The sequence below is a fragment of the Styela clava genome, chromosome 1 (assembly GCF_964204865.1).
Source record: "Styela clava chromosome 1, kaStyClav1.hap1.2, whole genome shotgun sequence".
Taxonomy (NCBI): Eukaryota; Metazoa; Chordata; class Ascidiacea; order Stolidobranchia; family Styelidae; genus Styela; species Styela clava.
The window spans coordinates 21,994,979-22,021,215 of NC_135250.1; the positions used below are offsets into that span (position 1 = coordinate 21,994,979).

Consider the following 26,237-nt stretch of genomic DNA (forward strand, 5'->3'; position numbering starts at 1 on the left):
GGACGTCACACGGGTTCGCGCAAGGTAAGATTTATATTACAATTAAAAACCGTAGTCGCGGAATGCCATTGTGCTACGTCGATCGGATATTTATATCCGGATAAAAAATGTTCAGACGGATTTGGGCGGTGCGTAATTAATTTTTGATAAACTTCCGTTTAGTTCAAAGGGGCTCATTTATTTTCGAAGCAATCACATTTTATGCTATTGTCAGCAAGTAGAGTAACTCAATAATATCGAGTAGGACTGCTGATTCAGCGATTTTCTCTAACACCTTGCCGATGTCATTGCCCGTAATCCAAATAGCATTTATGAGTATATTCTTTTATAGCTAGATTTAGTATGAATTAGCCACATCATAACCCGGGGAAATAGAGAACTTAAGGTTAATCCGTACTAAAATTAGAATTCCGTACTCTTATGTCAGTAAGTCCTGGTAGTGGAATGGTACCACAAACACCAAACTCGGGAAATTTGGTATCGAACGCGGATGAAGAATGCCCGAATCATTTTCATACAATGATTGCAAGTTGCAACAATTCATTCAAAGGCGGTTATTTACATGCTATTGTCTTGAATGGAAGTCGAAAAACCGAAGTAAAAAATAGCGCCTGTAGTAATGACATGTTAATTGCCGTTAAATTAATTAGCTCGAGACAGATTTATTCAATCGAATAAATTGCAATCATATTGTAAGTATTATTCAAGACGCAGTTTAGTTTAAACTGGTTCAGGTAGAATGCAACGATGTCGAAAAATATTTGCATAAAATAAATTAACTGGGATAATTTTCAGCTTTAGGCACTGTTTCTATTTCAGCTTGTTTAATACACAAGATAAATCTCCACATTATGTAGTTTTCTATAAATACTATTAAATTAATTTTTTTTGAAAACATATGGATTTATTGACATTACGGTGGAATGCGAGTAAAAATAGAAAGCATGTATTGCAGGAAAGGACAAATATATAAAGCGGGTCATCAACAGATGCCAGTTTTATTCTCTAATTAGATAAATACAGCCAAGTTAGCCTATGCGTTTGTGAGCCAAGTGGCCAATATCCTATTTTTGACAATGATTATGTGTTATTCTTTTTGATCGGTAGGCATATAGTGAACACCTAGCCATCTTACTGTGTGTTTTTGAATTTCAATATTAATATTTGTTGTTTATATATTAAATCATTATTTTAACAGCATACGTTTTGTTGAATAATTGACAACAAAGAAAGCAATGCCTCTTGGGGTACCAAAAAGATCTCCTTCAAAACACTTTGATAGCCCTGTTCGACATCGGGCGTCAAAAACAAGACGCAAAGAGTCTTCGACTATGCATGGCTGGGAAAATGGAGGTTACATTCGTGATAGCGATGCTGTCATAGAGGTAAATGCTGTTTATACTGATACTAGGGCTGGGAATGCTAGATGGTTAACGGTTACGATTTATTTTCACCGTTAACTGACATCTCATCTTTATAATGTACAATTAAATCGAATATCATTAGTTCATCGCAAATTTATCTCCTTTGACGTTTGATTCTAACGAATATCACTAACTGTATTGGTAAGGACTCAATAAATGTGAAAAATGATTGAGGTCCCAATATTGCAGATTACGAAAATTTGACAATGCTGAATTCAGAATCAGTTCTCACTCAAAATAATATGTTCACGTCTTCACGATATTATTGCACGAGCGTCTATTCAATGTCATTCAACAAATGCGTAGTTGATGCTGTTTTTCTTTATGATATCTCGAGGTAGAGTTTGCATATCAAACATTGAAAATTAGTCACACGAATAACATTTAACAACGGAATCGGGCTTTACTGAAATACTTCCATGTCCGAAGCACGCTGCATACCTCTTGTCTGTTAATTTTACCCAGTTAACGGGTAAAGTTTTTTCCTGAAATTCGCGTCGCTATTAAATACCGTTGTTATTTAGTGCATTTCTACGACGATGACACAATACTCATAGCAAATTCAATGGAGTTTTTATTTTGCTAGCAATGCGTGCAGGATTAGGATATGTTTTGTTCAAATCAAAAGTTACAATACAGTATTAGACATTCAATAAAACCCGGCAATATCTACTTTATAGTAGTACAATGTGCCGATCACATAAGCTTGCTTGAAAGCGAGATTGATTTATGCACTAGTGTGTTTACAGTTAATGTATTCTTTATCTGTTATACAGACTCTCGAGTTTGGGTTACTGCAACAGAAAATGGCAGCTTTTCTTGCAAACCCCTTTTTTGTCATCATAACGTTACTTCCCTTTGTGTCATTATGTTATGATGTTTGGGCTATTGTATTACGAACCTGAACTGTTGATGCCTTGCGTTGGGTAGTTTAGGCTGCGATCCCGCCGGCATGCTTTTGCCGTGTATACCGTGTGCGTATGGTTCCATTACATTTGAACCCACGTGCATTTGAACCCACGACAATTGCACCTGCATACCATTGCACCTATGGGAATTGTTTTACAGATATTTTAACCCATAGTAACCCTAACCTATGGGTTTTAACACCCGCATATAGATTGAACCCGCGGATATACACATGGGTTCAAATGCACGGTCACCCGTGCGTATATATAGTACTGGTCGCGAGGTGGCGTAGCGTCGCTGTAGAATTCTAACCTGAAAATGTTATCTGATTGCCAACGGTGACTGAAAATTTTTATTTACACACAATCACTTAATTTGGTAAAGATAGGAACTGCGTGATTGCGGCCATATTTTTCTTTCCAATTATTTTGAAAATATTTTAGTAATAAATAAGCTGTTTTGGCACGCTGTTTGCGTCTTAAATGAACGCTCCATGTAATTAGTCATGCCAATGTGAGCTAAGGGCAAATAGCTGCCGTTTGCCAAACGTTTTATGTTTTTATGCGTCATCAGATGGAAATGTTGAACTACTGTCAAAATAGAACATTATTTTATCGCATTACTACAACAATTATTGTATGTCAATAATCATATTTCAGATTTTTGGAAACGATCTTTCGCACCCAGTGCACACATTGGTGGACGGTGAATATGCTCAAACGCCCTGGGTGAGTAAAAAACTTTTGCTATAGTCTGCGGCATCAATCCTTTCTTAAATATTAACAAATGGGAGTGACTTATTTAGAATAATTGTTACGATACAATTAATATTTGTTTTATATTTATTAAATCATGAATGAAAATTGCTCTATTAGTACAGACAGACATGAGCCAGAATAAACAGGAAAATAGTATATTTGATGAAAGTCGGAAGTAACAACGGTTCTTTTATCATAATATCACGCATTGAAATCTACATTGCTATAAAACTTGAGAGATTATTTTCGTTAATTCCGTTGGTTATTTAAATGAAGTATCTATTCTAGTCTACTCATTTACGACATGTGTAAGAATTTTGAGGTAATTCCATTGGTTTATTTCTATCATGGTTATCCGTTTGTTTGTTCTTGTACATATATGCCTTTGCAGCATTTTGGCAACAGTCTCCTTTTTGATAATGGTATAACAACCATTAGCATTTTCTTGAAAACATATTTGCGAGAGTGTAATGAGCAAGTTTATTGCGTTGGAAGCTTTGCTTCTTCATTTAAATTATTGTATCTCATTTGGGGGTTATTAACTTATTATAATACACTAGTAATTGTCCTGCTTTATATGCTTAACCCCGATGATTTATAGCTATGCCTGCAGAAATAATGCTCATTGATCTGATGAAATTCATTTTGGTTAAAAGCCTAAGGGATATTTAGTTGCTTCCTGAGTCAATTTCATCAACGGATAAATTGTCGATGCTTCCTCATTTTTGACCTCGTGTGAAATATGGCAAAATTGTGCTTGTCAAATAGCCTCGGAAAAATTCTAATCGAATTATTTAGTTGGTTTAGTAGCAGTACAAATTAGACATATGCAGTTCAATGCTAATCTAGAGATTAGAAAAATGACCTGGTCCTCGCGACAAGCAAATTTATTTGTAATGGTTAATATTACATGGGCCTCCGGGGCCTCGTAGTATACGGACTGCTAATAGGATGTTACGTATGTTTGGAGGTAGGGGTAATTAACAAGGAAATGTTAAATGATTGATGACCTCATAGAAGGCTAGTTGCTCCAGGGTTAATTTGCCAGAGATGAATGATCACTTGAACGACGCAGTAAATGTTAACAATTCTAGACATAGGACTGTTTCGGTACAGTAGTAACTGAGTTGCAGTGATACGTTAGGGCAAGATGGCATAGATTCCGATTTTTTAATACACGTTGATGAGTCGGTTTGCGTTCTATATTATATAGTTTAGATGTTAAACACTATTTCTGTAACTTTCTATGTACCTCTAATACGATTTCTGCTTTGAAAACTACACGATTCTTCTTCCCGGGAAAAAGGCGATATCTCGATACTCGTGACTGATTGCGCTCAATTAGTTCAATATGCTTAACGTCTTTGATGCAGGTGATACCCACATGCAAATTTATAACACATATTCTAAAAACATTTTCTTTTTACATATGTCGTTTTATTCTATTTAAAGCTAAGCTATTTTATATCCAGTTCATGACATTCCGTCAAACGGATGGTCTGAAATTTTTAAAGGTTTTTGGCATCTTGTCACCGCGTTTTAGGCCACCACGAGATATAAACACGATAATTTCATGTCTATTAGGATAATAAGATAATAATCCGCAAACGAGAAAGTCAGGAACAGTTTAAATAAACAGCTATAACTTGCTGCGGGTTAAGGTGTTTTCGCTCATGATTTATTAGTTTTATTGAGAGCGAAGTAGATCTCATTCATAAGTATCGTATAGCCGAGAGTGAAGTTCAATCTGACGAGATCACGGTAACGCTGTACTGGTTAAAACTATCTCAATAAATTGTATAACAGAAAAGACTTTGTGCTTTATCAATATTTGGTTATTTAACAAATCGGAAAAATTTATTACTATTTCGTAATTATTTGGCTGTACTTTTTTCATATTTTCTGTTTACCAGGTTTGTTGTGCATAATATTATTTAGGTAGTAATAAGTTTTAATCGCGAAATTAATGAGTGGGACGTGAGTTTAAATATGTGCGTCATCACTGGTAAAAAAACCACAGGGAAGGATTAAAAAATTGTCGAGACTTGCAAAACATTTTACCTGACGTTTGTTTTTACTTTCGTAAACGATTTGAGCAAAATAAGTCTCATTTTTTTGCTAATGACCTTGAAAAGTGGTCCGATTATCTGGATATTTCAGCCAATTAATTACAAGGACTATCGAGGATATATATTTTTCAATTCGTTGCTAGCGGCTTATAAACGCCCTTAAGAATAGTTGTAGTATTATTCAGGTAGGTGGTCTACACTGAGGTTAGAGAATATTCAATACCGGAATATATAGATAAGAACTTGAATGAGCTTAACTAAATGGATGTAAACAATAGCACGTATGAAATAGTAAGTTGATAGATATATTCACATACTAAATACGTAATTATGCAGTGTCATAAAATGTCTTTGATTTATATATTAGCAACTTCTTACTGGTAAATTTTAAGAATTAGCTACGAATGAACAATAATATAATGCATGGTGACAAAGTTTCGCGAAATTCTGACGAGTTGGTTAAAGATTCAGCGTATATACAATTGTTAAACTTTGATCTGGAAGACGGAAAGAAAGACTGTAAAAAACGAAACTCTGATACTTATAAAAAACAAGTAAGTTTCGAATCAGGGTCGGATAACGAAGAACTAGCAGCACTTCTTCCTAAAAGAAGATCAAAGCAAGAGCAAAACCTGCATATTCTGGATCCGCCATGGAAAAGACGAAACTCGTTTCAGGTAAGTGCATATGGTGGGAATAATAATATCGAATACTGTTTTCTGTTGAAGAATGTTAGTATTTGCAAGCAAATTTGACTTTGATAATATGTTGGCAATAGTTATGTTTTGCTTATCACAATGAGTCAATTTCGACGATACGCTCGACAACCCCCACAAGCGGACGCGAAGAGTCATAATTTGCACCCAAATCGATCATATCAGACTCGCTAACCACGCGTGGCGCCCTGAATTCACTTCTATTTACATTTCGATGTGTCGCGCGGGTCCCTTTGACAGAATAATACAATCTCGTTGGTTTTTGCTCGCCTTGGTTAGTTGGCGCCCCTACATGATAAGAAGGTTAGTGTAAAGGCGTTCGCACTTGGAAGCGTGAATATCAGAACCTTAACAAATTAGCACAATATTGGTATTGCGATACAATAGCGTTTCTTGTGCTAAATTGTCTGGCGCTCAGGCAATGCAACTTCGGTACCGGTACTTTGTTCCAGTACGGTACATTTAATGTGGTTAGGATAGGGTTTGAGGTTTCGTCTTATTTAATACGTTGAAGATATATGTAGAACAATATTGTAATGTTTTCTAACTTTCTCCAAGTCAATAGGAAGGGTGTGAATTGAGTTGACTTAATAAAATGTTGAATCAAACCAGCAAACAGTGTCAGGGGACAGATTGTTTAAATACTGAAATAAACCAAATGTTGGGTTGAGTAAATCTGTAAATATTTCTATTAAACTATTTTATCTATTTACTTCTGTTAAATTTAAGTTATATTATTAAAAAAGATGGAGCCTCATGAAAATAATTGTTCCGATCACTTGCTGTCATCAATTTATGGAATTACTTCGGTAAAGTAAATATTTATCACTTTATGCATTTTCTATAAAATAAAATTTAAAAGAATCTGTTATAATATACTCCTTTGTGTGACTAACCCACCAGGGTTATTTTTCTTGTACGTATTATAATATATCTGATGCAATTATAATTTCTATAAGTTTTTAGAATGTTGAACAGGATACTTATATCATTGACTGTTAAATGGGCAAGTCGTCATGGTTAACCGTGTGAATAGCTATAAAGACCTAGCGGGGCTTCAACCTGACCCAATAAACAAAATAGCAAGATAAAGCAGCACCAAGATCAATTTGACTGCACTATACACCAAGTTCTCACAATCTAATACATTTTATATGCAGGCTATTAAGAAATTAAAATGCTGCTGAATGCAGTAGTATATCACTGAATGACTAACTGATAACTTGTATATTCAAATTGCTCGTTAGACCAACAATGGTCAATGATTAAACATGAAAGTTTTACCTATTCGTCATAAAATTGCAACAAATATTGTTTTTAGCTGTTTATTGTTTGATTACTATTTTCCTAATACAGTTTAGTTTATTATTTGCATATAAATCCCTGTATGAAACGTTATAATCCATGTGTATAGATAGATACTTTTCAAGTTTTATTTCAATATATGTCTGTTGAAGGAATGGAATACCTTTCACAGTAATATATACTACATGTTTGGGAAGTCAATTCATATGAGTTGTTACAATAGACACTCATTTTCATTTAAGATTGATCTATCTTGGTGTTGAATGAGTCCTTCCATTTGTCTTTTCAAAAGCACAATTCAAAGTTGATTTGCACATAAAACAATGAAAATGTCATGCAACTGGTGATTAGAAACTGTTGTTGTAACAAAAGTGTTTGGAAATGGAGCTCAAGTCAATGGATAACGCACTAAAAATAATAGTTTTTGTTCACCTATGTCCTTCTCTAATAAAATACTTATGTAAAAGCCTAGTTTCTTCTGGCTTGTGTTCAGTATTGATAAGGGTGATTGAATACTGCATGACTAAATTGCTCTTTGTTCACGTCCAATTGTTATATCATAATATGATTTTTAAAGAGCTTTTGTGCTGAATGGTCTGAGTGTACATGTATTGATTTGGACTGGTGTCAAATTTCCTATTTCCGTTGAGTCTTTTGATCCAAATATATGCTGGGTGCCCGCCCTCGATTTGTTTTTTACTAAATTCAATAGAAAACTAAGAAATGCAAAATTCAGAACATAATTTTGAAATATTGGAATTTGTCTCAAAAATTAGGAAATTAAGTTATATATTATTTGAATAAGTCTATCCCTCACATGATATTTTAAAATTTAGAGAAATACTGTTTACGCAATAGAATATACAAAATTTTAATTATGCATAGAGTAATTTTTACAATGAATATATTAAAATATGTTATCAGCATACTCATTAAAAATTATTATTATATGCAAAACATACATACTGCAGACCTGCAGCACATGTTGCTTACACGAAACAGAATTTCACATAAGAGGGTATTGGGCGTAAATCTTGAGTGGGATGGTAGAGATCAACTCAAGACCATGTTAAAACTTTTTATGTTACCTTGTATTTTTAATATACTGGAAATAAATTTCTTTGGTAAAAAAAAAAGTCAGAAATGTTGAATTCTTAATTGATGGATGTCTCTACAAAAAAAGAGTGCACCTATTTAGAAATCATATTAATGAAAAGATACTTCCTGTTCCTGTCATTAATTGTTGTTTTGGAACAGATACTAAGTGATGTGGCCATAAGCAAAGTAATTATTTTTATGGGAAATTTATCTATTTAATATACGGACCCTTGTATCTTTATACCATATCGGTACTGATTGTTGACTTCAAATTAGGCGTTTTCAGTTGTTTATATGTTACATGTGGAAATTCATGCAAGATAAATAAAAATGTTATTGTTCATATCGCTGGAAATTTCCATAACATCAGCGACCATGCTACATCGCACGTATGTCACCCACAGTCTGTGGTTTAATAGTTTCAGATGCAAATACTCACGTATTATTTTTGATTATAGATAAAATGGATCACATGTAATTATGGTTCTCCCCGGGCGCTCTGATATTTCCATTACGGTATTTACCAGATAAGTGTTTGACCAACGAATCGATAAGACCCCGCCATCAACCAAGTTAAAGATTTTACCGAACGTCGTTTAAGACATGAAATTTTGGCAGAAAATCGAAAACGGCACTTATTTTTACATAAATATGTCCGGGTGAGTGTTCATGCGAGAAATTGATTTGAGAGGTAAAGGTCGAGTCACGCGTCTGTTCAGGATACCCAAGTTCACAAATCACACGATACTGGCTTTTAAAAAAACTATGTTTAGGACGCTTTCATTTGTAAAAGTGTAATTTCCAACCCGGTTGCATGGTCGGGTTTATATGCCTACCCTAGTCACGATATCGATGCTTGGGGAAAGTATGACGCCAAACCATGCGTTGCGAAAATTACCAGCTGTGTGCTTGAGGCATACCAACATTCGTAACATAGCTTTTTTTAAACAGTTCGTCATGGTTCGTGCGGCTTTTTAATAACATTTATTACACATGCCCACGTACCGTGGTATATGCATTGTCATTATGACGCATGAGCACCCGCGCTTTTCTGCAATTTTAAAATTTTCACTTGTTGACGACTGCCTATCTATCTAATTGAATCTGGCATCTAGTATTTATTCGCTTGTTTGTCCTCTATATTTGAAACATTGAGGGGCATAACTTTTTCTAACAAACAAAGGGCGGAATGTCAACTGTTTTTGTCTGTACACTTGTTTGATTGTTATCATATTAGTTATTTACGTTCGCGTAGAATTGATCAACAGAGCTAGTTGCGCATTTTTACTCCATTTTGAAAACAACCTTCCAAATGTATATTTTTCATAAAATATATCTTCACGCATTCATGGGGTAAGGCGGGATGTAATCAGCATTAGCGATGTCCACGAGGGATTAATGTTATTGGGTTATTTTTTTTTCTTGTTGCGCTGCGCATTTTTTTTATATGTCATATTTCCATTACTTGTATCGAATATGGTTTTATCACCGATCACTTCTATCCACCATTTTAAGTTTCAACCATATACCTCTCCTAAACGGTCATCAATATGGGACGATCACTACTATATTGGAGTTGTACACTATATATGTACACTTATTATGAAAAGCGTTTGCGTAGTCTCCGTCCGCCGATTGCCTTTTATTAACTCTTGTGCGGTTTTGTCACCTTAAACATATATTTGAATAATAAACTTAAGTCCACCAACTTCCAGTTAAGTATCATGACAAACTTAAATACAATCAAATTGATTTTCGCGTGACAACATATTGTTTGAAACATAATATTAATTTGTAGTTTTAGGTAATTCATTCAATATTATAAATGATTTTTAGTGAAATGGTTTGGTTATGAAGACTGGTTAAATTCATTATCGTTTTCCTCGCTTGCACAAACTTACGAGTCGTTGCTCATTGTATTTCGCCAACTTTTCAATGAGTAGTTAAGTACTATAATGAGAATAGGTAATACGATAAGTAGAGAAAAGTTGTTATTTCGATACGGAAATAACCCACTTGTATCACAGCGTGCCCTCAAACTGTATCCGAGGTCAAAACTTAAAACGAGTTTGGCGATCCGTCAGTATATCTCAAAATAGCAGACTATATTTGTGATTGTTGTCAAAAGTATGTGTGCGTGTGAACATAAATCAACGTGAATTTCTAAAATGATAAATGACGTCGGAAGCAGGATATCTAAATTACCAATTCACGAAGCTTAATTATCGTCTTGATCCGTATTTTGCAGGAAATAGAATTTTGAAAAATAATTCAAAATTAATCTAAACAAATGACAATTCATGCTTCGTTGGCATACCAATGTCTGTCTTGAAAAGGGTTTTATTTTGGGAGCCTGCTCTTTCGCGACATAATAGGAATGCCACCGTTTTAAATTTAAACAGCAACGGCCCAAATATGGCTACGATACATCAAAGCCAAAAAGTAATCATCTGTCAATGACTTCTCAGCCCAAGGATATGCATGTTTTCGATTTCTATCGGATATACAGTATTTGTGGTCGTTCTAACATGTTCCATAAGAAATAACGTTGGACGTCAAGTTTGTATAATCCGCATCATCTCATTCTCAACCCATTTTCGCCACTTGGCCTCGATTTTTTAATTTCGTGCTTACAAGACTCCAAACGCCGGAAGAATGTTTGTAAAATTTGTGTTTCTTTGTGCCGTCTGCTGCTTTGTGGTCTTTTGCATCATGAGTTGCACTGGATGCACTTGGGAATTATCCGGTGCTAAATATGGTACTTACTGTTGACAGTAGCGAGTAAATGTCAGTCTAATTTTTTACCGCCAGGTTCGACAAACGAGAAAAGCTATTTTATACATCAGAGGAATGGAACATATGTCGATTTGAGGATCGCAGGTCATTTCTTCTTCCACATCAGGGATAGGCAAACTTTTGTCGTTCGCGGGCCAAAATTAAAGGTTGCAAGTCATTGGCACCCGCACATATTTTTAAAATGTTAAAAACCGAGGGAATGGCCAATGAATCACATTTTTTCACACCGATTTCAGTTAAATTTCAAGCAGCGCGCGAAGACTGATCATTTGAATATTCTCTGCTTCATTAAACCATTTGCACCCAGCATCAACTTTTTTTCGTTCTGTTGCCATTTGTCTAATTATAATCAATTTATAGGCTCATTAAACGAGTGATTGTGAATTATATACTTGTTAGATTATAATATAATTTAGTGTCTCAAAATAAATTCTGTACGTAAAGAATATAATCGTCAATACAGTTGTTTTGTTAATTATAATTCAGTGAAGCGTCGCGGGCCGGATTATATTGTTTCGCGGGCCGTAGTTGCCGACCCCTGTTCTACATTTTCTGTAGTTTCTCGAAGATTGAGATTCAAGAGTTAAATGAAAATACGTACACATCTGACATCAGTTAGCCAATTGAACTTTAACCTCGCTGGTCAACATTTTACCGTTTTTATTCCGCATTTGCTCCCGTTGAAGTGGATTTCAATGGTGAAGGGGGCGAGTTTTTGCAGGATTGACGTCAAGTGCTGACATTGTCTATCACTTATCTCAACTCTAGCTATTCGCGCTTTCGAGTATCTCGCTGACATTGGTACGGTTAGTCCTGGCTTACGAATGAAGCAATTTGTATCGACGATCTGTCATCGTACAGAAAGTAGCATGTAAATGCCGTTATTGTATAGCAGGTCAAGGATTGTTCGTTATTGGATTTATCCCACGAATAGTCGATCAGATCGTCGACATTTTGTTCATTTCTAGTAACTTACTGACTTATTGTCGCGAAGGTATAAGAAACAGGACGTAAACGGAACTCACTTATTTCTATCGAAACATTTTATTCAAATTAGCAGGGAAATTGGACGAGAATAACTGCTTCTTTATTATCAGCGTTATAGAACTATGGAAGCTCACATTGAGGGTATAAATAACTTCAAAATATTTTTGTTGTGTTCAACATATATGTGTAATGTGCAAAGACGGCGGCGTACGAGGATGTAAGATATCGTGGGGTAACTTTGTTAAAACGACATAACGTGTTGTCATGTTTTGTATTTCACGCGCAAAAATATATTGTGACGTCGTATCCATTTTCCGTGAAATTCATAATGCCGTGTTATAACTTATACGTAACTCAGTTCACTCACGAATCCAAATGTAATGTATCGTTTGCTGAAAATGTAATTATAAATATAGCTTTCATTTCGCTACTGGCCATTTAATAGATATTCAATTATGCATACATTTTTGTTAAATACCGACCCCCGATGTAATCGTGGGTTATCGATTGGCAGCGAGCTCCACAGTAGACGATACTTGAAAAACTTTCATCAAATTATATTTATTGAACACTAAAAATATTTATGGATTTCCCCAGCATCATGTTTTTACGGAGGTTGTGTATGTAATTTTCTTAATTGCAAAATAAATATAGGAATATATTTCGGTACTTTATTGGTCTTTAATACCATGTTACTATAATAACATTATTATCTCGTTGTCGATTGAAAGTAAAACCCAGGCATTTTAAATTCGAAAAGCTATTAGTGAAAGGAGTTCTGTTACCTCGGTCCTTTGACTACTTTCTATCTAGTGTCCATAAAGTTCTCGAAAACACCTAATATTATTTGCATTTTCCGGCGTGTTCTTCCAAATTTAGAATATTGTGACGTGCTTTGAAACTCGAACCTTAGACTTTTAATCGCGCATGGTTAAATTTAGTCACGTTACGTCCGATGCGTGACGCACGCAAAATTGTTCCCGTGTACTTCTTGAATCAAGGCCAAAGTCAGGTACACGTTTACTACACTCATATAATGAAACTTTTTTGCTCAATAATTGTGTTGTACATCCATGTATCATGACCGTGGCAAAGTTATCCCTCTACCTTGCGTAACGATAACTATTTTCAAGCAATATTCCAAGTTGTCGAGATAATACGCTGACTAAGTTTCGTACGAAATAACACCAGAAAGACTAAATGACAGCATAAACATGAAATTGCGAAACCCAAACCGGATTGACAACTTCCGTGCATGGCGTCACAGATCTATCCGAATTATAATGTCATTTTAAATTAAAAATGGCTACCGATACAGTAAAATACCTCTCAATACGGTATTGCCTTTTTGTTTTTAGTGTCAAAGGCGCTTTTGGATATAAAATATCATTTCTAATAACGAAATTGGAATGTCATACCCTAATCTGATGTCCCATTTTCACAATTTCCGATGGAAAATTTCGGATATATCGCGCTACCACAAGGCAAGCATAACAATTTTTAATAAATGGTTCATCTGGCTATCGTGATAAAATCAAATACTGATTTATCGCCGCAACAGCTGATTAATATGGGACCGATGAAGATGTAGGATTTGAAGTCGCCGACATTTAAGTCGACTCATATTTGCTTGTAGAAAAAATAGGTTAAAATGATATTAATTAACTTATATCATAGACCAGTCTCTAGCATTTGGAATGAATACACTTGACCTTTTTTTGAGTAAAAAAATACACCAACCATTTGTACCATACCGGTATGTTCCTATTTTAGTGTAGTTTCCTGATGGAAGAATCAATTTTTCTTGTATTTCATTTTGGTGGAAGTTGACTTGCCAAATGAACAATGGATTGTTTTTGTGTTGGAAGATTTTACACTGATACTCAGGTTTTTTATCTTAATTTAAAAATTTCAGCATAAACCTTATCTCAAAGTGTTCTTATAGATAAGGTTCTGTTTCTCATTATGAGTGAAAAAATGGATTCAGAGGATATTGATGCAGAGCATGAATCTTTTTTGAAGGTAGTAAAACTGCTGTATCATGCTAAATATACATCATTATGATTTATCGTGTCTATTCAAAATGCATTATTGGCTAGCGTAGATTAATGCATAGTTCCCACTCCAGGCATTAGAAGTGTGTGTGTGTCATATAAATGCTTTCATGAAAAATTTATTTTTGTAATGCTCAGTTCTTTCTGTATGGAAACAAACTGACATAGGAAATCATAGTAAAAAGAGAAAAAAAATATTATTAAACTTCAGTGAGATTTTCCCATCCATTAAAAAGTGGAAAATTCATCTTCAGAGTTCCTCCTCAATACCAATGCATGAATCATAAATATGAATGTTTTCAATAAAAATATGTATTTTTGTAAAACTCGAATTATTTCTTTATGGAAGTACAGAAAATCATTATAAATGAAAAAAAAGTTTAATTTTTAGTAAAATTGTTCCATTAGAAAGAGGACAATTCATCTTCCGAATTGTCCTGAAATGAAAAATTAAATTTCTTGAAACTACAAATTTTTGGAAACCACATGACTCATGTTTATGATCTAAAACCTATATTTTTGTCAAATTACACGAATAATATCAGTTTTATTTCATTAGAAAAAGTGGTGATTTAGAATATTTGTTTCAAATGTGCAGAATTTTAATATACTTAGTTAATAAATGTGAAATTTCTCATTCTAAGTCATTATATAACGAGATATCATTCAGTATGTTGCTATCCGAACAATAGCATAAAATTGGTATACCGGCAATTCGATTGGTTGCCATCCTAGTTTGATGCACTTGATAGATACTTCTCCTGATGCCCAAACTCTGATTTTATCATCTTTACGGCGCTTAAGTTGCCTTGCCTGAGTTCATTATATTGTAAACTTACTTGCAAATCATTTCATTTCATTGTTGTTTTATTTTGGCCTGAGGGATTATATTTCTTCATGCATTCTTGGAAACTTCCATATAGTGTGGGTATCAATTCACAGTTTCACACATCTTCATATCAAAATTCAACGATAAACCGTTCAACACGTTATCGCGCCTCCCTCTGCTCTGAAATACCATTAATATGATATTATCTATATTCTGTTCATGCAAAGTGTATTTTTAAAACGGTGAAAAAATAATGCGAGATCACCACATTGCTCAACTTCTTTGATTTGTTGGGTGTAAAAAAAGTAACTTTAATTTAAAGTTGAATTAGATGGGAACTTAAGTTGAAATTAATCAGGTTTCATTACCAACAAGAGTAAAAAAACAAATTGTTTTATTTATATGCAAATTTCAACTCATTTTTTATTACCTGTATGATAAAAATGAAGATACCTTGATTCCTTGAACCATTTAGTAAAATTATTTCATGTTGTGAAAAATATAAATTTTTTTAGCACTATAATTTAAATATATTTGCATTTTCTTTTTTCTTTGTCAGCTGAAATCATGTAATAGACAGCCTGCAGAACTTTCAAAAGTGTAGAATTTCAAAAAAATTGCTTTTCTCATTACCTTGCATTTTCACCAAAAATTGTTTTTACCATATAAGTAAATAAACTGTTTTGATCATCTGTAGTCATGCTTTATTACAACTCAGTTCACATGACAACTCTGAGTTCATTTTATTTGTTGAACCGATCATGTTATATGCTTCTTTGTGGAAAGTGTGTCCATTTTGACCAATACATATTGTCTGTCATGCTCTGGTTTGTTTTACTGAGGTAGGTAAATATAATGACAAAACAATGATACTGTTGTGTTGACATTTTAAGTCTGTGACCAGTTCTGAAAACACATTTTAAATTTCTGTCATGTTGGGTATTTTTGATTTACTGATGCTTTCATCCAAATATATATCAGCTTTTAATATCATAAGATTTTATATCATTTTGAATGCAGCACGTGAATTATTAGCCTGGTATTGCAAAATCAGTCGAAATACAAGATATGTGGAAATATTATGTATTGAATTTGGAATTTAATAGCCTACTTCTTATTTATGATCAAACTTAGAATCTGAGATATATTTCAAATTTTGTATGAACTATTATGGTATTGACTTGAGGGTACAAAAGTGAAGCAACAGGGAATTTTCCTTATCATTAATTACCATAACCTTAGATGGATTACTTTCATATTCCATCTATTTTTGACACATTCTCAAGGGGAATAGACATGTTTTCCTTCCTTATACTTTTCTGATGAAAGATAATTCACCACAATGTACATTGCATAATATTTTGCTAAGCATGGATCTCTGTATGACAACTGAACATGTTTGATGCACTGATTAAATACTTACGATAGCTCCCATTAAGGTCAACATATGGGACTAAGTGCATTTGCCACAATGCTATTTGCTTGAGTCTTCTTTCACAATTTCAATGCAGCTTATCCATTTCATTATGATTCATTCTATGTACTTTCCAAATCTTTTTCAATGCTTCCTAATCATTAATTTATTATTGTTGCAGAGAATTGACCAAGAAACTCAGCCAATCCTAGATCAAAGAAAATCATCACAAGCCTATCTTGATGTAGCAGCATGTGAGTCACTGATATTTACAGCCATTTTTCTCAATTTTAAAATTTACGTTCATAATATTGCAATTGAATACTGTTTATTAAAAAAATTCGTTTTATACAAAAAAACAGGAATATTATGTAATATTCCATGTGTATTATATTGAAATTATGCGGTGTTCTTTACTAAATTTAGATTACCCATGTATATATTTTAGGATAGTAAATTATTAAATTCATGAATTATATTCTTGATTTCATGAATGTTTTTCATCAAAAATTCATCATTTTGCAAGGGAATTAGGATCAGACAGACGCGCCGCTAGATACATGGTTTCACTCATTCCTTGATATAAATAGAAAACCATGCAAAACAATGGATTTTATCTTATTTAATTTTTCAAATTCAATCTCCTAGAAATATTAATGTCATGCCATATTAAAAGAATTTTCTAGAATGTTGTTTTAATCTATCATCAAAAAAATTTGAATAAGTGTTTAGAAAAAATAGAACTGGGAGTTGATTTAAGAGGTAAAATTTTGAAAATTTGTAAAAAAATGTTTTGTAAATTTGCCATTTTTGCTGTAAAGTTATGATTTGAAAATTGAAATTTGGCAACTATATAAAATGATTTTGCTGAAATCTAAATTTCTGAATCAGAAGCAATTTTAGAATACCTGATTAATAGGATAGGGATATACCTACTCTACTTATGGAATTGAGCTAACAAATCGGATCCATTAAAATAGACTACTAATTGTGGATTCTAAGTTTTAAAGTTTTAATATTTATTATTCCAAGTAATAGTACTAAGTAGATTGAAGCGTTATAAGAATGTTATAAAAACACAAGGCTAAAGATTGGTACCATCAATGATTCTTTGTTTGAATAGCTCAACATCAAAATGTTTATGTTGGAATGCACTTACCTACGTGGTATAACAAGGACAAATTACCCAGCAAACGTAGCAAACATCACAAGAGGCATCACAAATCTAGTAAGACACCAAAACCGAAAGAAATAGAAGAAGAAGTGCTTCCTCCGCACCAACAAGTTCAATTTTTACTTGGCTCGGAAACGCAAGAAGATGGCGGAGATACTGAAAATTGCTGGAAAACTCCTAACGGCAGTATGCCTCGGCTTTTCACAGAAATGGAAGAATTATACCAAGATGATGACGGTGACACTATTTGGAAGGAAACTGCAAGGTCGATTAAATATTAGTTTTTCTATCGATTACACAGTACTCTGTTTGCTCAAAACACATTTTACATTAGTTTTGTTTGCTTATTTCAAGTACCTGTTACTGGCACTTCACTACCTCTTAAAATATGTGGCTGCGGCTTTTGCTACTGCAATGTCAGCATGACATTAAAATCATTTAATTAGCAAGCAAAGAAAACATAAAAATTTTCTCTGTGAGTGACGTTGCCAAAAAAGTTAAATTTTAACAAAAATGTAAAATCGACGATGCTTTTTTCTGCTTTTTGCAAACTTTATTTGATTTAAATGTACTAAATATTCCCAATTCCCATTTGGACTATTTGTTACATATGGCTGTTATTTATTTCCTAATCGAGATGAAATTAAAAATCTATTCTTGTGCATGTTCTTTATTAATTAAACATGAAGTGGATTGGTTCACTAAATTCATGTTGTTGTGTAAAAAAAGTTTTTTTCGAAACTGATTGACCAATTTGTTTTACATTTTCTGTAAGACTTACTAAAAGCCTTTTGCTTTATTTTAATCAAATCAATGAATTTCCTATGGGACACAATATTTCACCCAAAATTTTTTGTATGATTTTAATTAAAAGTGAAGTCTTCTCATTCCATTATGCTTAACCGCCTTATTCAATCTTGTGAGCAATATCTTAAGCAAATTTCGTGCTCTCAGGTTTCACTTTAATGGTACCGATAAACAATCTGCATAAATCTGAAGAGTTAAAATAACCTTTTTTCAATCCTTCCATTTGCTTTTCTGAACTCACTAATCTTCCCATCTAGTGCATTACTTTAATTAAGTTTCTAAAATTTGCATATAAGCAGTAAATTTTTCTAAATTAGCTTTGCGTGCTATTTTAAGATTATAAAACCACCTTCGTTGAATTTTAGATGGATTAAATTTGAAGAATGCGTTGAACCTGGGGGAGATAGATGGAGTAAACCTCACGTTGCGACTCTTAGTTTACACAGCTTATTCGAACTTCGCTCATGTATTATGAACGGAGTTGTTCAATTAGATATGGTTGCACAATGCATTGATCAAATTGCAGGTTAGATCTTAATTAATTAATTATTAGGAAGTGTTTATAATTAATAATTAGAATATGAAAATTTCAATGTTTGTAAAAGCATCTGTAACGCTTATTATCAACGCTTTTACCCCAAACAGGGCCTCTGATTGTATACAGCGGGGCCCAAACTGATTTCCCACCTTGCATGCATGATTCGGTTGCACCACCCTGCCATGCCAAATTCATGCATAGTGATGCCATAATTATTTTTATATGATGGAAAAGATGATGAATAGTTTTAAACATTCTTGATAAAAACATTCATCATTGCAACTTAATCTTTTCATGTCATAAGATCTCAATGATAATTTTGTTTGTTGCTTGGCAACTGAGACCTTGAATGACTGAATCTTTTTGCATTTATACACAGATATAGTTTTGGATGTCATGGTGTCTCAAGGACAATTACCACACGATGATGAATTGAGGGAACGAGTACGAGATGCGTTACTTAGCGGACATGAGCATCAAACAGAGAAAAAGAATGGTCGTCTAAATCCAATAAAATCTGTTGCAGACATGGTTAATAGTCGTAGAGAGTCATCTTTTGCAGGTAAGATGTTTTTAATAATAATTGCCGGTAACTAAAAGTTGTCTTCAATGGCTATTTTATCATTTGTACTGTTCAACATTTGCTGTATTCCAGTATATTGGCAATATGCTCTGTCCTAGCTTTCAATTAAAGTTGCTTCCAAGGTTCGAAAATTTGTCTAGCATATCGGTTCCATTGCAATTTCAGTTGCAGCTGTTATTAATAAAAAGCTGATTGAGTAAAATTTAAATTAACGTATGTTATTTGAAAATATTTCCATCTTTGATGATAATATTTGCGGACTACATTTTGAAGAAAATCAAGCTTTGTTAGATTTTAGACAGTGAAATTTGTTTAAAATGAGCCCATGTTTTATGGGAAAAATTAAATTTTATAGTTTTTATTATATGTATATAACACCTTTCAACACCACTGCGTAACTGAATGTATACACTGAACTCGTTATGCTTTATAGTTTTATTTAATTCCATAACAATGGCATGTTGATATCAATGGTGCACCAATGAGGTGTGTTACGAAACGCCTATATTTGCTTTGGAAGATATTGATATATTGACTTGAATGGTATTGTTTCTTGGTGTACTTTTGATTTTTTATAAATTAGTGTTGCTTGTATAAAATGCACACAGTTTTATATTCAAGTTTTATCTTTAGTCTATTTGCCAGTTAGCAGCGTCTTGCACTATTTTGTTTGTGTGTGTGTTTTAATTCTGAATTCCCACATGGCTTTTCGAAAAAAACTTTCAAGTATCTTAAAACTAGCCAAATTTTATATGTGGTCAGCAGTGAATAAGAATTTTCATTCTTTTCATCTTTATTATCTGTTTGTTCAAAAAACTGTAACTCTTTTCTCTGAGTACTCACTCTTACTCACTCTTGGTAGTTCTTCCTCAAATTGCTAACGCTGGATCAGCGGCTGCCAGTCCTATTCTATCAGGACGATTGAAGAGACAAAGGCGTTCGAGTAAACAGGGTGCAAGTCCTCATGGTTCTACAAGTAACGTATCTCACTGCTCGGAAGTTGCACCCGAATTAACAAGCGAGCCGTCTTCTGGCGTTTTTGAAAAAGATGGTCATCTTGCTGTTCCTGGTGATTCTGCTCCTCGTTTAGTCAAACAAGATGGACCTAGTTCTCCAACTGATGATAGTTAGTTTTCTTCTTTTCCTTTTCATCTCAAATTTTTTTACACTTCTCTGCCTTTCTTCTCTTTAGCCTCATTTGCTCTGTCATCTCTCCTTTCTTGCAAAAAAAGATTTATATGTTGAAAAAATTTGCAACAACTTTGGTTGAATTTATTTTTATACAACATGTCCATAACATTTTACTCTTGAGTGAAGCTCTGAACAAAGCAGCCATAGCTAGATTAGTAGCAACCAAGTTTGGAAGAACTAAAATCTCTCCAACTTCACATTGCCTAATATCCAATAATCACCTAAGTGAGGTGGCTACTGGCTAGCCTGGGATTTAAATTCAAGATTTTAACCTGTTATGCCAATATAGTCAAGTCTAACACTTTAAAGGTTTATTTATTTTTATCGAATCATGCTATCAGTGTTATTGGAAGTTGAAGATTTTGTACTTGTTTCATTCCGGAACTTTGAATACACAGTCATGAGTTGAAAGAGTCGTTGTCATAAATATCATTATATGCTCATTAAAATTACGGGTAGTTCCTGCTTCTTTGTACTAAAATTTTTCTTCACGATTTCCAAATAATCACAATTTTGAATGATGAATACTTTATTTCTTATCTGTTAATGGAAAAAATAATATTAAAAAACAGCTTTTGAGAATATAATACACTTATTATATCGTTCACAAAGTCTTATTACAATTTCAAAATTTTGTTTTGAAGTACAACTGCAGATTTAAAGATTATAATATACTTTCTCCTATGATTTGATATAGTCTCGGATATTGCACGAAAAAAAATTTAAATTGTTTTATGACATTTTGACCTCCGACATAAGAACAAAGTATTTGAAAAAGAAATTTGTCTGGCGTTTGAGTGAAATTAGAATATTATCGTGCATTCATCATAATCATATTTCTTTTACACTGTTATCGCTAATTCGTCACGATCTGTTTATATAGCATTCCATTGTAATTATCGCAAGTCCATCAAATGAAATTTTTATACCTTAATCTCTTTTATTGACAATATTTATGGATTTTTATGAAATAAAGATAATAAATTTGCCTTTCACTTTTATTTCACTTATTTAAATGTTACATAACATTGGGAATTGCGTAATATTTTTTTTACTGAAACTAATTGAGAAAACAATTTTTGCCGCTTGTCAAAATAAGACGTTACACAACCAGATACTTTCCAAACAATCTCTAGTCAAGTGTAATAAAGATACTTTTAAAAAATTTTAATTTTTGACATCAGGAATATTATGGTCAATTCAATATATGCTCCATTATGTTTTTGAAGTAATGATTCCTACATTATGAAGTTTGGAGGTGGATACAAATCTTTGATTTTCTGTCAAAATAATATGATTCAGAATTTCTGAAATACATTTGAAATAGTTAATTAATATTATGGATAAAGTATTCTGGACACAAAATTTTGAAATATCAATTTTTTTTTTTCATTCCAAATATTTTAATTATATTGCATCAACTATAATTAAAAAGAGATCATTACAAAATATTGAGTCACAATAGAACAATGCTCAAAAAATATATAGACACGAAGGTAGCACACAAATGCCTGACAGAACAGCGTTTGCTGAAGAGATGGACAGGCAATATGGATAAAAAGTGTCCCTTGTAGTGAAAAAAACAACTTTGGTGAAATATCAGGGGCCATAGGACTCTGAGTAAATATGGAATAAAAAGTACAAGCAACACAACAGTCGTCCAACTATTCGAGTATCGAAAATTTGAAAATTGTGCGGTCCATTACTTGCCAAGATTTTTTTCAACAATAACAAGATAAACCTAAACAACAACGATAATTTAACAAATCGATCCCTGTATATGTCCAATTCTCTTATCACTCCGTTACATATTATCAGACTATTGAATTTTGTGAGTGAACATTCTAAAGCCATTTTTCATCTATTCTCACTCAAAGAGGTCTAGAATCCAATATTTGAGATTTGTGAACGCTTGTCGGTTGTCATACCATGTTTTCATCTTTCATTTTTTATTTTTTCTATTTTGTTTTTTAAACTCCGGGACAATTATTTGAGGAAAACTTAGCCACTGATCTTTTACCATATTATATTAACAATAAATCAATTAAAATTTTTATTTTGACGCTGTATGTGGCATTCTAACCTACGTAAGTTACCAATAAGTCTATATTTATGTAACAGACTAAAGCAATTATTCAAATGAAATCATCAAATTTCTTCAACCTGACTCATTTTTGGGAGTTTTTACTTCTATATAATTAAAACTATAAAAAATAAAATTGGAATAAATACTCAGTCCAACAGTATTCAAGAATTGTTCATTGCTTGCTTATTTAGTCTAGTTTGATACACAACAAAATATTAATTTTATAAACAAAAATTTACAAGGTACTTAACAGTATTTGTACTACTTGGATTGTGAAAATATCTCATACATACAGTGCAGTTCTTATTACTTAATCTTTCATGATTATTGCAATGATTGAGTCAATGAGTTGTTCTCAATGATTGCTACCTTTATTACCGCTAAATTTAATAACTCTTGATTGGACTGAAAAAGGCAATTCCATCGATATAATTCTGCCAAAAAAAGCATGATCTGGTCATAACAGATATTGTCACAAAGTTTATTGAAATAAGACTGACATATGGATAAATATTAGCCAATTAAGCATTAACTTTATCCCTCAAATTTTTTTAATTTTTTTTCTAGGGCAATGCATATAATGGCATAGTAGTTATAGCATCGACTTTACTGTGTTGGCATCCCAGATTAAAATTTTTTACGCTTTTCACCTCACCTAGCGTGTAATAAATTGGATAGCTGAACAGGAACTTCCAAACTATAGTAACCTCTTACCTAGCGGTAGATACTTGTATAGAGCCTTATTCAGAGTAAAAGTCAGCATATAAACTTGTTTTAGTATCTGTTATTCAATACATAACATTTGATATTTTTTGTGTAGGTTTCCCTTCAAACACATCCGCTCCGAACTTGCTCCATCGTAAACAAACAGTGACAAGTATTGGTCCACTGTCAACTGATTTTGGTTCATCAGCAGGCGATAACGAGAAGAAAGATAAAAAGGTACTGGGAATTCTCAATGTGTTGAATATCATAATGCTGCGAACACTTGATGCCCAATCTAATCTTTTATTTATATTAGCTCTGCAATTGGTTGAAATTTTTTTATCTACATCATAGGCCTTCGTCAATTGAATTTTTTTTTTAGTTTTCAGTCTTAATTTTTAACAGAATATTTATAAATATTACAGAACCCTATAAATAAACTGCATGTAATTTAGTTTGAATTTTGGTGTGCATATTTTTTAGCCAACCCATTTTGTTTATAAATTAGACTTGTGCTTATCTTCCAGTTTTTTTTTTATAGAATATATCCCTTTTTTGTCATTTAGATCAGTTTTTCGATAATCAATATATTGTTAATTTAAAATCATTTCAGTTTCAATCTTATCAGAATAATTTGCAAATATTTTTGCAAAAAAAAATATGGTACCAATTTCCAAATATTGGTGTGCATTTTTGATAAAAACTTGCATATATAAAAATTAGACTCTATTTTATTCTCCATTAACTTATTAGAAATTTTTATGAAATTTTCACAACAAAAAACCTATTTTATAATCGATCACAACTTTTTATCAACAACATAATTTTTTTATTTCTTCCAGGTACCTTATTTCATGAAAAAAATTCCAGCAGGGGCTGAAGCTTCAAATGTATTGGTGGGAGAAATTGATTTTTTGGAACGTCCGATTATTGCTTTTGTGAGACTACAGGATAGTGTGCAGCTAGGTGAGATATTTTTCATTGAAAAACAGTTTTCTGCTGTACTAAATTCATTTATTGACTAGAACTAAGAATCAAAATTGGTGATATTCGAAATAGTATCTTTCTGATTGTGTCGAACGTGCCAAAAATTGTACAATATTGAAATTTTTACAGAGGGTCTTACGGAAGTTCCTATTCCAACAAGATTTTTGTTTATTCTCCTGGGTCCTGTCGGAAATCGTAAACAGTACCATGAAATTGGAAGATCAATTGCCACTTTAATGGCCGATGAGGTGAGGAAATAGATTCTAAATGAATTTTATTTTCAACGCTTCAAATTTGATAAATTTTTAATAATGATGAGTATCAGACGCATGAAAAATTACATACAATTTGTGGGTTGGGTCGGCCATTTGAAATCACTTAAGCAATCAGTTGGGAAATGAAAGTTAAATGAACTCCATTTTTTTTAAAGGTTTTTCATGATGTTGCTTATAAAGCTAGAACAAGGCGAGATCTATTGGCTGGAATTGATGAATTTTTGGATCAAGTCACCGTTCTGCCACCTGGTGAATGGGACTCCACTATCAGAATTGAACCTCCTCAAGATTTACCCAAGAATCAGGTTTGTTTAGTCACATGATAAAAATAAAAAGACCTGATTGGATAATAAAACAATGGCTATTCATTTGCAGATGACGAGATTACAACCAAAGAAAAATGAAAACACGATGGAGAATGGGCATGCAAAAGTTGAAATGGCTCATGCGGTCGGACCAGAGCTTCAGCGGACTGGAAGGTAGGGTTTTGTTTTTATGTGCAAAAAATTATACACGATGTTCATAAAGTCAAAAAATTATTTGAATTGCAAAGGAAATTTATCAATATCATATATACTGTAGTTTGTTATCCCTTACCGTAAAAGTACTTATATAAACACAATAATAGAAAATAAACCTGATCAAGATATATTAGGAACTGGCCTCATAACAAAATTTGAAATTGTAACAAGTCTTTATGGACACCCTGTTTTACTAATCACAACTATAGCCTAAATGACCTTCAAAAATCACCAATAAGAATTAAATTACCAGAACAATGTCCAGTTCGCTGACCATAAGCTGCTTAGGTATGATTCAGTGTTCATTTTTGATTGGTGCAAAAATAATCTCGGCATACGTGATAGTTACAATGACGATCAATCGCATTCCAGGTTGTATTGTTTTACCCATGGGGTCAGTACTCTATTGTTTGGTCACAATTGCACAAATGACTTAACAATACAAAATTTATTTTTGAGAAATTGGATACTGATGTAAAACAATTGAAGCATTGTTTAGAGTTATATGAATCGAAATATGAATGAAAAGAAACACTTGTTTGTACATTATATAATATAGGGTTACTAAGAAATCATACCGGTTTGACCTCCATCAGTACATGCGTTTGCATCGTCATATCAATAAATTTATTATTATACATTATCATTATGAAATTTGATATCTTTCGTTTATCATATTTTAATTCCTTATCGGCCGGGCGTAAATACAGGTTTTAGTATTTTACCACAGAGATTGCAGCATTGTTGTGAAATGCAATTTTCAGATTATCAGAAATTACATATTATTATTGTTGCTGTATATTGCCTTTGTATACATTATATTCTCTCTCAAAAATCATTAGGTTCTTTTAGCAATCTTAAAACAGTCTATCGAAGAAAGAATTCAAAGATTTTGATATCAAATTTTGTTTTTTTCTAAACGGAGTCAAAATTTTTTAGATTGGGAATATTTTTGTTTGTTATATGTTATACTGAAATTAAATTGCCTGCTTGACTTCACTTTTTCCCAAG

General features: G+C 32.9%; 1 protein-coding gene across 5 annotated transcripts in view; it reads left to right on the plus strand.

Moving 5' to 3' along the window:
* Positions 1 to 1,198: 1,198 nt before the first annotated feature.
* Positions 1,199 to 26,237, plus strand: part of LOC120343481 (electroneutral sodium bicarbonate exchanger 1-like) — a 40,578-nt gene continuing 15,539 nt past the window's right edge. Inside the window, exons 1-12 of one of the 5 annotated variants that reach the window (XM_039412683.2) lie at positions 1,199 to 1,385; positions 2,993 to 3,061; positions 16,541 to 16,613; positions 17,483 to 17,798; positions 18,706 to 18,866; positions 19,258 to 19,440; positions 20,324 to 20,587; positions 23,559 to 23,680; positions 24,286 to 24,409; positions 24,560 to 24,678; positions 24,861 to 25,010; positions 25,081 to 25,184. In XM_039412683.2, coding sequence (XP_039268617.2) covers positions 1,236 to 1,385; positions 2,993 to 3,061; positions 16,541 to 16,613; positions 17,483 to 17,798; positions 18,706 to 18,866; positions 19,258 to 19,440; positions 20,324 to 20,587; positions 23,559 to 23,680; positions 24,286 to 24,409; positions 24,560 to 24,678; positions 24,861 to 25,010; positions 25,081 to 25,184 — 1,835 coding nt within the window. In that variant the 5' untranslated portion in view covers positions 1,199 to 1,235. Of the gene's footprint in view, positions 1,386 to 2,992; positions 3,062 to 5,525; positions 5,838 to 6,531; positions 6,686 to 13,977; positions 14,085 to 16,540; positions 16,614 to 17,482; positions 17,799 to 18,705; positions 18,867 to 19,257; positions 19,441 to 20,323; positions 20,588 to 23,558; positions 23,681 to 24,285; positions 24,410 to 24,559; positions 24,679 to 24,860; positions 25,011 to 25,080; positions 25,185 to 26,237 lie in introns of those variants that run through there. The other 4 variants (XM_039412675.2, XM_039412694.2, XM_039412702.2 and 1 more) reach the window with 4 other exon arrangements.